At 38.4% G+C, this 15,165-nt stretch overlaps 2 protein-coding genes across 7 annotated transcripts in view; one reads left to right on the plus strand and one right to left on the minus strand.

Annotated features, from left to right (window-relative positions):
- Nucleotides 1-46: 46 nt before the first annotated feature.
- SLC25A40 (solute carrier family 25 member 40) lies at nucleotides 47-15,165 on the minus strand. Of its 6 annotated transcripts, none has more exons than XM_019616379.1 (12): nucleotides 15,128-15,165; nucleotides 13,627-13,760; nucleotides 13,243-13,361; nucleotides 11,155-11,214; nucleotides 9,942-10,048; nucleotides 8,418-8,485; nucleotides 7,866-7,990; nucleotides 6,730-6,903; nucleotides 3,819-3,928; nucleotides 3,123-3,204; nucleotides 818-898; nucleotides 47-201 (listed from the first exon to the last, which is right to left on the minus strand). In XM_019616379.1, the coding sequence occupies exons 3-12, from the start codon at nucleotides 13,334-13,336 to the stop codon at nucleotides 86-88; spliced, it is 1,017 nt and encodes a 338-aa protein (XP_019471924.1). In that variant the 5' UTR covers nucleotides 13,337-13,361; nucleotides 13,627-13,760; nucleotides 15,128-15,165; the 3' UTR covers nucleotides 47-85. The 6 variants fall into 6 exon arrangements, with proteins under 6 accessions (XP_019471924.1, XP_019471922.1, XP_019471923.1 ...); XM_019616377.1 differs by having other exon boundaries at nucleotides 13,627-13,785; XM_019616378.1 differs by having other exon boundaries at nucleotides 15,002-15,159.
- LOC100548957 (RUN domain-containing protein 3B-like) overlaps nucleotides 14,870-15,165 on the plus strand; it is a 21,351-nt gene continuing 21,055 nt past the window's right edge. Inside the window, exon 1 of the mRNA XM_031554037.1 lies at nucleotides 14,870-15,048. Within this exon, the coding sequence (XP_031409897.1) occupies nucleotides 14,870-15,048 (179 nt within the window). The remainder of the gene's footprint in view (nucleotides 15,049-15,165) is intronic.

Consider the following 15,165-nt stretch of genomic DNA (forward strand, 5'->3'; position numbering starts at 1 on the left):
AAAAAGCCAATTTATCCTTTGCGAAACAATGAAAAAATGAAGTTTCTCCATGTATTTTGACTTAATGCAATTGGATGAATGAGACTTAAGGATGCTGGTTTGTCTTTTCATTTAAATGTCTGAAGAAAGCCTTCCCATATTCATACGTGCCGATCATTATGGCGCAAGAAGGAGCAACTTTAAACAGCCGTGGAGTAATACCTGTCCAGAAAAGAAAGGAAAGCATTCATTCTCATCTGTTTTCAGATTGAATCACTCTTGTGCCATTAAATGGTCATATTATATTGATTCCAGAATATAACACTGTAGGATTGGGATGTTCTTTGCGTCCACGTTTCTCAAAATACCAGTGTTACTGATGAGAGATGTTACCATGGTAAGGACATTATGCCCTCATCTCTGTCATCTGTGCAGCCTGCCTGACTGAAGCACCTCCTATTTCTGCCTGCTTCATCTCCCCACAGAGGTGGAGTAGCCCGACCTGCAGGCTGCTATGCTCCAGGCCAGCAGAGGTGGCTATGGAGCCAGGCTGGGCCCTCCCTGCAGCATCAGTGCAGAGCTGCTGGCAGAGGAGGAGCAGAGGCTGGTAGCCTCTCAGCTGGGAGAGACATTCAAGAAGACAGGGACACGATTCTCTCTGCATGTGCGCATTCTGTTACTTTACAGTCTGTTCCATTACTGGCAGTGTTCACAAAGATGGAAATACATAATTTATGCATGCTAATATCTAACAATGTTAACAATGTTAACAATGTTAACAATGTTAATAATCAAAAAACTTTAGTGTGATTTTTTAGAAAGATGTCAAAAGATTTACCAGCAAATAATCCAGCAATCCCTTCTTTAGCAACAATTTTCCTCATAACTGCCCAGGTAGACGCACAGTCCCTCTGTGGATCTCAATGGAGTACAACAGAACAGTGAATTAAACAGTACAGACAATGCCACAGAAAAAAAAAGATTTTTAAAAATCAAATGTTGCTTTGGATGCAATGATAAGCTTCAATTTATCTTAACTTGTAATTTATGTATGTACATATGAAGTTATTTATATAGAATGTTAAATTTATGCAGTATGTAAATTAATATTGAAGTTAAAATAGCACAACACAGAAAAAGATCACAGTAATGCCTACAGTAAATTCTACAAACAGAGACAATATTTGCTACTGGAGTAACTGACATAACTGAAAATATTGCATAACGTTCAGATGAGCTTATCTCACTCCAGGTCACCTTATACATGCAGCTAAAAGATCATTTTCAAAAGTGAACTTGTGTTTTATGGTAAGCTGGATCTAAAGGTGAGTTTTGAGAACTGATATAATGAGTCATAAGAATGAGTGTAATAATTAAGATAGGACGCTTTGCAGATTTTACCAAAGTTTGAAAAGTCTAAGTTGATGAAAATCATCTCACACCCCCAAAGTGTGTATGTTTGAGAAAGCATGGATCTATGAGATGTAGGCTGCAGGCCCTGGTATAGATGATTCAGATACCACAGACAACTGCACCAAGAAGCCATCTGCACTGCAGACATGTCCAACTGCTTTAAACAGAAGAGTTGTTTGTGGTACTTCACTCTGCACGTGCTGTTTTCCTTGATCTATAATATGGAAGAAGCTAAGATCTTATTTTTTTAGATAAAATTTCATAACGTGTATTTATGAGGAACATCCTACAGCATCTGGAAGCTGTGATGTATTTTGGCAGTAGTAGAGAAACTGTAGATGCATTGTGAGGATCCAGCTCTGACAACAGCTCCATTTGGAAAGAATGCAACCAGTACCAGTTAGAGATAACCATACTGAAATTTAAAACATATATCTAATTTGTATCAGCCAAATAAATATTAGGCAGCTAACTGTGATTCAAAGAGGTGTTAGCAATGAATTCTTACATTCATCAGTACAAGGGAAGAATCGAAACACGGTAACAATTTATATTTGACTTTATAAATCTTATGCAGTTCTGCAAAAGAAACATAAATGTCTTTCAAGAATTACACCAGAAAAAAGGTATTTTACCTAAGAGAATAAAACCTTATGCCAAAATGTGATCAGTGTGTTTTCATGATATCTTTCTGAATGAGTGCCTTTAAATGAGCTTCTAAACAGAACCTCATGTTTGGTTACTCCATCTTTCTATTCTTATTTAATCTTAAAGCCAGAATCTAACTTGTGTTCAGGTTAATAGAAGTCCCTCACTGATTCAAGTCCCAGGTAATGGAAAGCTATATTTTTACATACAACTTGAATTGCTTGAAAAACGTAGTGGCGCTCTGCTGAACAGAGAACAAAAAGAAGAAATCCCTTTGTCCTTTAAAATTGATGGGGTAATTACTGACATGCCCTCAAAAATCATTTCTTTGAAATCACACACACAAAAAAAATGGTTAAAAATACATAACCTGAGCAAAGAAAGCACTTTTTCTGTAGCCTAAACTCTAGCAAAAAAAACCAATATTTTTATTAAATAAAATGTGTTAAGAGTTACATGGCTGTTTTTGTTTTCTAGTATCAACTGGTAGTGAATGTGCAAACATTTTTTCATGTTATTCTCATCAACTGAAAAGACTTTTTCAATAGAACCCAGTTCACATGGATGTTTTATAAGAGCTGAAATATTTCCCCATTCACATAGGGAATGTCTGTATGTTGGCAATCAGTCTGTCTTACTGTAATTGTTCTGGATTTTCTGTTTGTAATTTATATCACATATTACTATGAGTTGTACTGTACTCACACCCTTGTCCCTCTGTATCATTTATGAGATACTGTTTTTATCTCAGGAGATAAGTATTATTGTACGAAGTGTTTCAATGTGGAAAAGACAAAAATGCTTAGTGATATCATTCTTAGGGAAACTGAAGAGATGAATATTTAAAGTGCCTACCAAAAATCCATAGACCCAAGCATTATGTCTTGTGGTTTTCGTTTTTTTAATTGTGGCTAGAAGAACCAGCTTCACTGCATATATTAAACACATGGATTATTATTAAACAGTTCTGCAGGAATTGCTGAGCAATCCAATCTAAAGGGAGTTCTGAGTGTTCGGCAGCAGACGTGGTTAGCAGACAGGTTAAAGACAGCTGTTTAACAATGTTATGACCTGCAACTTACTTTGTGAAGTCTCACTCTCCCAAATTTCAGTCTGCCTATGTGTTTTCACTACGTCAAATGGCAGAGTTACGACAGCTGCGATCTATTAGGAAAAATCAAGCCACAGTTCTAGTGTTTGTTAGATTACCAACAAGTAAAAAGTCATAAAAAGCTGCACACAATTTAAAAGCACGTGATATTATTGAAGTCTTGTACTTCAGAACACTTTGAACTGTTCAGACACACCTAATCAGCTTGAATGCCAAACTGTGTGTGACTGAGGTAGATGCACTTCAAAACATACATCATGGTGGGAGGCGTTTGGCCTCTTTTCACAAGCAACAAACAGGACCTGAGGAAATGGCTACAAGTTGTGCCAGAGATTTAGATTAGACATAAGGAAAAACTTTTTCTCTCAGAGAGTGGTCAGGCACTGGAATGGTTACCCAGGGAGGTGGTGGAGTCGCTGTCCCTGGCAGTGTTTAAGAGGCGTCTGGATGGGGAGCTACGAGATATGGTTTAGTGGCTTGTGGTAGCAATGGTGATGGGAGGATGGTTGGACTAGATGATCTTGTAGGTCCTTTCCAACCTTGTGAAGCTATGATTCTATGATCATTTCTGAGAGAATCATGTATAGCCACTTCACTTGTAAGTAGATAAATAGTTGATTAGTGACGATAATAAAGAGCAGTAGTAGAAACAAAAATGTGTACTTACAGAGCCCGATGCTGCTCCTGCAGTAAAAGCAATAAAAAAGGTTGGTTCACGTGCACCAGCACTCTTGCACATCATCTTCTTGAAACGTTCATAATTATACCAGTACACTGCTATGGTCATAAAAAGCAAAACCAAAAGAAACAAACCTTGTACTACAACAGATTTGTATTTAGGTTCAACTTTTTTATCAGTGACAGATGTAAGAACTCTACAGTAGTAATAGGATCAAAGGGAAACCAAATTTGAAAGGAAACCAGAATTGTTCTGACAGCCCATCCAGTTCACCTTATCTCCATACACATATTCCAAATTTCATATGATACAAATTAGCCAAATCACTTTGTCATTCCCATAAAGTATCTCCTATCCTAAGACAATCTAACATAAGCAGTACAAAACTCATAGATCAGATTATTTTAATGTGATACTCTATAAATCAGAATGGAAGTTTCTAATTATTTTCCATGTTTTCAGGGATATTTCCTATATTTCATAAATCTTGGTAACTCTACAAAAATGTGTTCCATAGAAGATGAGAGGTTCCACAAGGCTGTCTCATATTGTTTTGGACCACCCTATATAACATTTAATTCTGACATAACCAAGAAATATGGCTTTGCTCTCTGGAATTACTGAGAAGAGACTTGCCTTCCACAGTCCTCGCAGAGGCTTTCTGAGGAAAAACTTTCAGAAGTAACATCTATTTTTGTTCTCTTCTGCTGCAATAAACTGTATTCTTTCTACTTTAATGAGTTTTAGTTAGAATGCAGAAGTTACTGAGCTGAATTACGGAGTACTTTCCTGTGCAGTTGGTCAAATACATACTGCAAATGAGAGGTGTGCACTCTAAAAGATAGCTGTGACTCATTCAGCACTGAGTTCTGCATCTTGTGGCAGTGCAGAAATATCAAAGTATTTTCCTGCTGTGGAAACCAAGCTTCCAGTATTTTGCAAAAGTAAATTAGGCTGTCTCTCAGAGATTGGGAAAGCTTACTATTGAAATATATGTAACCCTAATTTAGTATAAATTAAATCCAAATTTAGGGCATGTGCAAGACTCCCTTCCCTCCATACATTTCACATGTATGTTCTCTGCAACATTGCTTGATAACTCAACTGCTATTGTTAATCCAGCTCTTGTGCTACTATCAGGCACCCACACCTTGAGGTTTATGCAAGTCAGTTTGCTGTCCAAGGAACATTGCGGAAGCATATCATTCACACTTGGGTTAACACAGTGGGACTCTGTGCTGCGCTGCTAACATTGTCATTCTGTGCTACGTGAGAGTTCTCACAGAGCAGCTGCTTTCTAATACAAACTGTTACACTGACTTCAATTCCTCTAGAGAAAGCTAACTGCAGCGAAGGTGGGGACTGCTGTAAAAATACCAGAACTCACGATGCTGTTGGTGTATCATTCAAAGAGAAGGCTTTAAAGGAACATAACTGCAAAGAGAGTGCTTATAAGGAAAAATATTCAGAAAACACATTCTGAAACATTAATCAGGATTAAATACTCATCATTTATATCATCAGCTTTGAAGCTTGGATACAAGAATGTGAAAAGAGTAGAGAGCACACACATCACCTTGGTTCCCTCCCCTTTGTGCACTCTCATACCAAACTCTCATACCAATACTCATTCCACTCTGTTAAAAGCACCAGATGGAAAGACAACTGGCTTCTGCCATGTCACTACAGTAGTAGAGCAAGAGTTTCTACTTGTAATCAGACAATAAGAACGAGAAGAAGAATTTTAGAATCCTTTTTGAAGCTTAAGAGAACAATGCATTTGGCAGACAGAGAAAATGAGTGAATTGCAAATAAATATCGGACAGGAAGCCCTTTAAGCAAAAGATGAATTTTGAATACTGTTCTCTTAGCCTTAAAGAAAGTGTTTGTTCACACATTCAGAAGCCTTCCTTATCATATAAAGTGAAATTAAGTTTCATCAAGGAACAGCATATTCTTAAGATGGAAATGCAGCAGAAGGACTTTCTTTAAATATCTACCAGTAGCAAAGCAAAAGAAAAAGAGTATTATTCATACTGAAAACAAAACACCTGAAATAGCAGTTATGTAAGTTACCAGAACTAAGTGCAGCTCTACGCTAAATATCTGAAAACGGGTTTGAAGCATTTCTCTGGATCAACACAAGGTGTTAAAAGGTGTAATTCCTGATACCATCCAAAGGACAGAGACAGCCTTAAAAACAACTGCTGCCCGATTATTCCCAAGTGCCCTGACAATAAAGGGCCTCAAAGAAACATGGGTTTTAACCATTGGCATTAATAATTTGGAACACCGTCCTTCAGCACTCTTGTCCAATTATTTCCAAAGCTCAGGAGACAGCAGAGCTTTAACAAAATTGGACAACAAATGATCTCCTTTGTCCCACTTATCTTAAAGTATAGCACTGGGTCAGACTTTTCTTGTAGACTTTCAGCTTTGAAGCTGCACTGCCAAGTAGTGCTCTAGTTTCATCCTTTCTGGAACAGTTATACAAACTCATTCATCTTGCTAGCAAACATGCCCGAAGACACTAACTACTGTGTCATCCTGTCTTTGTACATTTTTTCAAGATCAAACATCAGAACACATATACAGAATGTCCCTCTATAAGGAAATAGCCAGTATACCTATCGTAGAGAACATTTCCTACAAAAGCCTTAAAAAACAGACATTACGTAAGACGGAACAGTCTAAACATAGGGAAAGGGAAAAGTAACACTGAACACAATCTGACATCTATAAACAAAATTACAGACAAACACTCAAAAGAGAACAAGTAAATCTATTCTTAAAGCTAATCATTCTTGCATAATAACATAAAAATACAAAAAAATATGCAAAGGAATCATGAAAAAACGTATCTTACATAACGTAGACTTTCATCTGAAATAAACCCCACCTGAGAAAGGTACATCTCTCAGGACAGTGGTGCTCCAGCCTCTCCATAGTGAAAGCCACCCATCTCTGGCCACTTTACTTCTGATGCTCAAGTGCAGTTGCTTGTAGGACAACGTGTGATACTGCATTCTAGTTCTGATCAGCTCCAGGGGACTCACTACAGTAACTGAACCAACTGAAAATGAGAAAAAGGTGGGGTTTTTAAAAAATCAAGATTTACAAGTTACTACAAGTAACATTTCCTGAACATTAGAAATTAAGTCTCACGTTGCCTTATATATTTGATAAAAAGAACCATAGAATGTCTTGGGTTGGAAGGAACCTTAAGGACATGTAGTTCCACCTCCCCGGCCATGAACATGGATACCTTTTCTATATCAGGCTGCCCAGGATCCCATCCAACCTGGCCTTGAATGCTTCCAGGGATGGGGCATCCACAGCCTCTCTAGACAACTTTTTCCAGTGCTTCCCCATTCTCATGGTGAAGATTTTCTTCCTAATATCTAACCTAAATCTACCTTCTTTTAGTTTAAAGCCATTACTCCCTGTCCAACCACTACACTCCCTGATAAAGAGTCTCCCACCAGCTTTCTTGCTGGCCCTTTTTAAGTACTGAAATGCCATAATGAAGTCCCTGCAGACCCTTTTCTTGTTTTTCAGATTGAACAAGCTCAGCTCCCTCAGCTTTTCTTCACAAGAGAGGTGCTCCAACCTTCTGATCAGCTCCGTGGCCTCCTCTGGACTCAGTTAACAGCTCAACATTTTTCTTGTGCTGGGGATCTGAGGCCTGGACGCAGTAGTCCAGGTGAGACTTCACAAGGGCAGAGTAGAGGTGGACATCACCTCCTTCAATCCACTGGCCACACTTCTTTTGATGTAGCCCAGGATAATATGACAGCCAAAATAAATCATATCAGTCCAAGTAAGAGGGTTATATTACTGAAGAAATGGTGGGAAAATGTAGTATTCCTTCCTATGCCCAGCTCCACGTAATATTACCCATTTTTAAAGCCACAACAAATTCGCTGAAAAGAGAGAAGAATGAAGGGAGAGAGAGAGGAGAGGAAAAGCAGAAGAAATGAAAACAGAATACAGATATTGTATTTCATTTTTCTCTCTAAACGTGAGACAACTTACATCTGCTGAAGGAACCTGCAACAAGTGGAATGTGGTCATTATCTTCTCCTAGTCTAGACCTCAGAGCTTCACTCAGTTTTTCATAGCAGGTAAAATAGATTATTGTGGTAGGAAGGGCCATTATTCTAAAATATAAGAGAGGGAATCTGAATTAGTACAAGGAAAGCAGGAGAATAAAGTCAGCCATCTTGTATGGATATTTGCTTGAGTAAGGAAACACAATTGTGAAATAACTGTGCTATTAGTAACAATCTAGGCCAGCAAATATCACAGACTAACAATCTCAAACAATCAACACAGATCCTGTGATTCGATGATGCTACCAATGGGGAAGTTACAGTACACAAGATACATCTTCTAAAGGCAAAATGAAAAGTTTGATGTCCCTGCTTAAACAGTGAGAATATACCGCAGAGGCTGCAAAAGAAATAGCAAGTTCTGGTGGGAAAGATACTGCCTCCAAGTGTTTCTGATCAAACTGATGACACCATTATCTTCAGATGTAGCAAATTTTTTAAAATCACTTATTTGTCTAAAAATGAAATTACTTACAGCGTTGGGGAAAGTCCACTCCAGAGAGATTTAATTCCCTCTATTTGAATAATTTTCACAAAAGCATCCTAAAAATATAACCAGGCAAAGAGCAATAATTAGCTGCAAAGCTTTTCTTTAGAAGTGTGTTTCTAAAACAGCTCATGATTCTAAGATTGCTATTTTGTAATTGCTTATGATAGCCATCAAATTCAATTATACAAGTAGTTCCTCTGAGACGAGCAGGAATATTTGTGCTTGAAATTTACTATTTTCTTCCATCTTTACAGGGCCAAACTAGTAAGTTTGTAAGTACTAGATAACTGACAGCCCTGTGAATAAGTTATCTTCAGAACAAATACAGCAGCCACAGCAGCCAATCTTCCCCAAAACTAATGACTAAAATATTTTTTTTAGTAAAGAACAAAGTTTCTAGGCATGAAATAGCAATTCACTCTTGATTCTTTGATACATTATTTTCCTGAAAAGTGACAAGACATCTGCAAATTGTATATGATATATGATATATTTGGAAGCTTACAACTTATCACAGCTGCCCATACGTTTCCCAGGCCACTGACAGCAGAGGAACACTGAACCTTGATGACCAATGAATTAAAAACATCTTCAGGAGATAAATTCCCTAATATTAGGGAACTTATTTTTCTTAATCTTTTGGGAGGAAGAGGCTGAAATTTGACAGATTAGAATATGGTCAAAACCAGGCTTTACTACAGGGCCTTAGAAGATACTGAACCTGATAGGTTACAAAAAGGGCTAGCACTAACATTTTGTTTTCTTCGAGCTTCTTTTGTCTTTGTTAGTTCTGGACATACACATTCAGTGTTCATAACGCTGAATCAAGAAATTTACAGTCCAGGAAGGTACAGATAAATGACAGGAGAAACGATGCAACAAAATCCAGTGTCTGAGCAGCAAATGTATGTATCTTACTAATGGTATGGACAAACATATCAGAACATTTGAATGGTTCTGGCATGGGCAAACTACCATGGCTACCATATTTTTCTCTACTGCGCTGTTTTATGAAAGGACATCTGACGATATGATAGTTATTCTTCTTCATGAATTATCTTGTTACTGCAAAAATGGGCACATCATAATATCAGTTAGAAAAGTAAGTGATTTTCTAAAAATTATATGATAAAGTTAATTGAAATATTCAGACAAGTTATTAATTTCAATAAAATTTGGTCATGGTAAAACCATTCAAGGAGCTATTTCATGAACACTTCATTCTTCTCAAATATTAAATTCTGAAAAACCCTTGATCACGTGTGTAATATAATAGCAGTCCAACAAGAAGCTGTGCAGCTGCTCTCTTACTCATTTTACCAAAGGAATTTGCATTTTCAGCTAAAGAAGGCATCATTAATCACTACCTAAACTACGCTGTGTAACCACATGAATACCCTCTCAAACAACAGCAAAAACTTAAATAAATAGATAAATTTTAAAAATGCACAGTATGCCATTTAAAAATGTTACAATGTACACCTTCATATAAATATGAAATGTCCTTACCAATGTCCCTTTGAAATGCCCATTTCTTTTATAGCATGCCTTGCCATCTCCATTCTCACAAACACACGTGTGATCCATCTGGCCATTGGAGTATACAAAACATTTTCCTAATAAAACAGTGTACAGAAGTGTAATTAATGCTTTTTAAAATGATTGTTCTTAACCTGCAGCAATTCCAAATTGGATATAGTGGTGAGACAGATTTATCTCTGGTTAGAAAAATAGAGAGAAAGTAGCTTTGAAAAGTCAATATCAACAGACCAGGTAGAAGGAAAGAGAAAACAAAGGTACAGGGAAAAAGAAAACAAAGGTATCCCTCGCAGTGCCAGAGGAAAGGAAATTGCCCTCACAGGCTCAGGGAGACATGCTGTGTGGCAGTGCCACCTGCTGAAGGATAAAAGACAACGACACAAGTCCTGAGTGTCACCTTTGTGCTTTCTGAATATGTTTCTGACTTTCAAATCTCTTACTGAGCTTTCAGTGTATCCGTGTTATGGATGGAGGTATTAGATCTAAGGCAAATCTATATTTGCATTTGATCATGCTCTCTAATTTTTATTTCTTCTACACCGTGTACTTTGAATCTGCTAAATAAAATACTACTGCCATTACAAAAACATACTGAGTCCCACACTCATTTTCACACTTTTGAAGAGTTTAGAATTTACTAAAGTACCAACAACAAGCATTTTACTTTTTTTAATTTATGTCAACTCTTACTGCAAATACTTATTTCCATATACAAGAAACTTCTACAGCAGCCATCTCTTTTTCTTTTAAATCTCATTTATTAATGACAAGTAAATAGTCAAGTCTTTGAGCACAGAATGTATTAATCTATTTAGAACCCAGGTAACAAGACTTAGATAAGACTTTTACTACTCTTTTTCAACTTTTTTTGGATTCTGGAGGAGAGGGACTTTGACTTAACACAGTGATCACATAAGCCCCTTATCAAAATATTTAGTAATGTATTAATAGCTTTTTTTTTCTCAATTGAGTAATATTTATACATTCTTCCATACTGAGAAAGAGATCAAACAGCCTACTTTACATGAAACTGATTCACAAGATTTTTTTTTCCATTGTATCTATACAAACGTAGCTACTGAGAAAAAAAGAAAGCCATTGTGCTACTCAGCACTGTGACAATTACCGGCTAAGTGCGACAGCAAAGAGCGAAGTGCGCCCTCAACTGCAGAACACTGCTTACCTTTGGGGAACGGATTGCTTTGGGCTTGCAGTCGAGTTTTGACAACATCAAGAGGAGTTACTAAAATGAAGCAAAGTAGTCATTTAGAAACACTTTATAACCTGAAAATGTAGAAGTGTGTACATAATTAATCAGGAACTTTTACAACTTTTGTTCTTCTGGGGATGGGAGATAGGGAAGAAGAGTGAGAATTATTTTACAATGTAATCAGCCAGAGGGGGAAAGCAAGCAATCACCACCACCTAAACCCACCCAACCTATACATCCCCTATTTGTCATTTCTAACTTACTAACAGTTGCACAAAGAACTGCTTGGAATAAACAAAGCTCACAAAAAAAAAAAAACCACATTGTGCCAACTTGCATGAAATTATTAAAAGCTGTGCTACTCTTCTCTGGCTGCTAACTTTTTACAAATGGCATACCAGACAACTTCAGATTTTGTCCTCAAGCACGTAAAAAACCACAGCATTTTCTACACATTTATTCTTTTTCATTAAACAAATCTTAATAGTGATGTTCAAAAGAAAACAAACAAACAAACAAACTTTAAATTTGTGACGTACTTTCCTTCTTTTCTCTGTGTAGAGCAGATCTAAAACTTTAGAGTTGTTGAGAAGTAAACGTAGGCTTAGGGAACATTTTTTTGCTTCCCATCCAGCACTTGAACACAACAGTCCTAGACATGCTGAACACTGCAGTTGTTTGTCAGCTGGACCGCTCTCCTGATTGCATTGACTCGGGGCTTCAGTCAGTACCTACACACAGCAGTGCCATGCGAGACTCCAAGGTATCCAAAATATCTACACAATGGACAGATATGACACAGAACCTACAATTTCATTAAGTAGCAGCTGTGACTAGGTCAAATAACCCAGCATGTGTATACAAGGTGCTTGTGCCCAGGCAAATATTTACTCCTTAGCTCTCCGTTGATGACCATCTGCTGCTCACATTTTTGTGTCTAAATGCAGGGATCTTGATGTGACTCTTGTGGCTCATTTCAGTTATATAAAATTTGGCTTTTATTATCATTTAGCCAATTGCACATAACTCTTCCTGGTCCCCCAGGTACCACTTCAGAAAGGAAAAGGTCTCCTTATACCTGCTAAGACCTTGAATACCAATACCTTAAACTAGAACCTTATGCACAAAGAGTTGAAATACATCTTGGGAATTCTAGAGGTCCGATGTAGCTTTGCCTACTACTTTACCTAATATCACAGGACACACTGTGTAATGACAGAATGAATAGACTGAATTTGGCAAGGTCCTGGTAAGATCCTAATTCATAAGAATCTGGAAGGTTTTGGGGGGAGGAGTCATGCTTAGAAAATTGTACATTTCTCTGCAGCTTAGACAGTGTTAAAAGTCAGAACCAAAGGCTAGCTTAAGGCAAAAAGTAACAGAAATATGAAGAATAAGCTTGATGAGCTCCCAGAGATATGAAGCACTGAATCTAAACGAACCAGTGCCTCCTTAGGTGCACATGGGAAAGGAGGTCATGAGCTAGAGGACTGAATAAAAGTAAAAGCTCAATTTCACAGATTATCTGCAAGTTTGAAAGACCTTACAAAAAAAAATATCCTTAAAATTGCTTAAGGAAACAAACGATAAAATGCTCTGATATTGAGTACAACAGCATAGCAAGTAAATTGATGTTACTACTGCAGTGGTAACATGAAGAGGACATCTCACGTCACGGTGTCCAGCCTTACAGGGTTTCCTGGACTGTAAACTTTTATTTAGAATTTATTTTCAAGTGGCAGAAAGGATGGAAAATCATTTTTATTGTTTGTTGTTGTTGTTTGTTTGTTTGTTTTTCCAGAAAGCAAGTAGTGAAAAAAGACAAAGGAAAAAAAGTTTAAAATTACTCTTATTTTCAGAAATAGTTAAACGTTATCAGGGAGGGTAAAGATTTCAATTAACCACCATATTTGATATAATTAAAAAAAAACAAAACATACTTAATGAACATATTAGCAGAAGTTTACAAACCACATATATGCAGTCAGCACACTCCATCAAACCAAAGAGCAATCACTTTGCAAAGATTTTCTCTGTAGCAAGCTTAATAGTTTGCCTTACCAAACAATGATGTAATTATAGCTCCGCAGCAAGAGGACACTGCCTGCTGAATAGTGGTTGTTTTGCTGAAATTACTACTACTCATCTCAGCCATCACTTTATCCCCAGAGAAGAAAAATCTGTTAAGGAACAGAAGAAGTATATTGCAAGACTGTGCTTACAACTTGCAGAAAAATCAAGTAAAAAAATATTTTTAATTTTTACTAATGCATTACATATAAGCAGTAATGTAAGAAAATATAATATAGGGAATTCAGGTTTTTGGTTTTGTGGGGTTTTGTTTGTTTGCTTGAAATTAAGTTTTCTAAATAACAGGAAAACTTCCTAAACTTTTTAACACAAATTACATGATACTTTACAAACCACATTAAATATGTAACATACCTTACATTTTTGCTGCAACAAAGGCCTTAGGAGCATGTCAATGATCTGTACAAAGGTAAATGCCCTGCCTGCAGCCCATACACTGCAGTAGAGCAGAGCACTATGTCCAGATCCCCCTCTTGCTTCTGTCGTTCCTATGTGAAAATCCAGAGAGGTCTCCTGGTGAATCCAAATCACAGCCTGTTGGTAATGGCTTCCTGAGGAATTTCCTCAAACAACAAGCAGTGACTGACTGGCATTAATGCTACTAGTAAATATTAATTCCTTTAACAAATCCTGCTGTGCAGTTTCATAGGCAAGAACTCAATACCTTAGAAATGTAAGCACAGAATCTAGAAATAAGGAGCTAACATAAATCTAGGCAGAAAAAGAAACAAAAAGAAAAACAAACAAAAAGCCAAACGAGCCCATTTTCAGGACACAAAATCCCCAAATGACTTAACATCCTGAGTTGAAGGGGATCCACAAGAATCATTGAGCCCAGCTTCTGGCTCCACACAGGACCACCTAAAAACAAATCCGATGGCTGAGGGCCATACTTTTGAAAATGCACACAGATTTAATAAGTGCAGTTGTGACTTTATTAGTTTGTATTGATCTAAGCTTTGTATTTGATCCATAGGACAGGCTGGAAAGTTGGATGAAGAGGAACCTAATGGGGTTCAATGATGGTATGTGCAGAGTACTACAGCTGGGAGGAATAACCTTATGCTTCCGTACAAGTTAGGGGCTGACATGCTGGAGAGGAGCTCTGCAGAGAAAGACCTGGGTGTCCTGGTGGACAACATGTTGGCCATAAGCCAGCAGTGTGCCTTTGTGGCCAAGAAGGCCAATGGTATGCTAGGATGCATTAAAAAGAGTGCAGCCAGCAGGGTGATACTCCTCCTCCACTGTGCCCTGGTGAGGCCACACCTGGAGTACTGTGTCCTGTGCTGAGCTCCTCAGTCCAGGGAACTTCTGGGGAGAGTCCAGCAGTGGGTTGCAAAGATGGCTGGGAGCATCTCCCTGATGAGGAAAGGCTGAGAGACATGGGACTGTTCAGCACGGAGAAGAGAAGGCTGAGGGGGATCTTATCACTGTTTGTAAATACCTAAAGTGAGGGAATCGAATGGATGGGGCCGGGCTCTTTCTAGTGGTGCCCAGTGCCAGGACAATGGCAATGGGCCGGATGATCTCTAGAAGCCCCTTCCAATTCTGTGATTCTGTGAATGTTCTGCTACGTTCCCCGAGTTTAAAACGAAAGATGAGGCGACTGAGCAACGCGCACCAGGACTCGCCCCCCCGACGCCTCCACGCCATACTAACGTCTCCCACCACGCATTTAGGACCCTGCGGGGCTGAGGCACTCCCCCTGCCGCCGCCACGCCCTCAGTACCGTGCGGGAAGCCGCAGCGCGTCTTCCCGTGTGAGGAGGGCACTGAGGTGAGGTGGTGCCTCAAGGCGGGCTTCCCGCCCTCGCGGCGGCCTCTTTTCTCCTCCCGTCCCTCCGCGCTCCCCTCACCCCGCCTGACGACGCCTTCCCGCCCTCCCTCACGCCGG

Source organism: Meleagris gallopavo, chromosome 6, assembly GCF_000146605.3.
Source record: "Meleagris gallopavo isolate NT-WF06-2002-E0010 breed Aviagen turkey brand Nicholas breeding stock chromosome 6, Turkey_5.1, whole genome shotgun sequence".
NCBI lineage: Eukaryota > Metazoa > Chordata > Aves > Galliformes > Phasianidae > Meleagris > Meleagris gallopavo.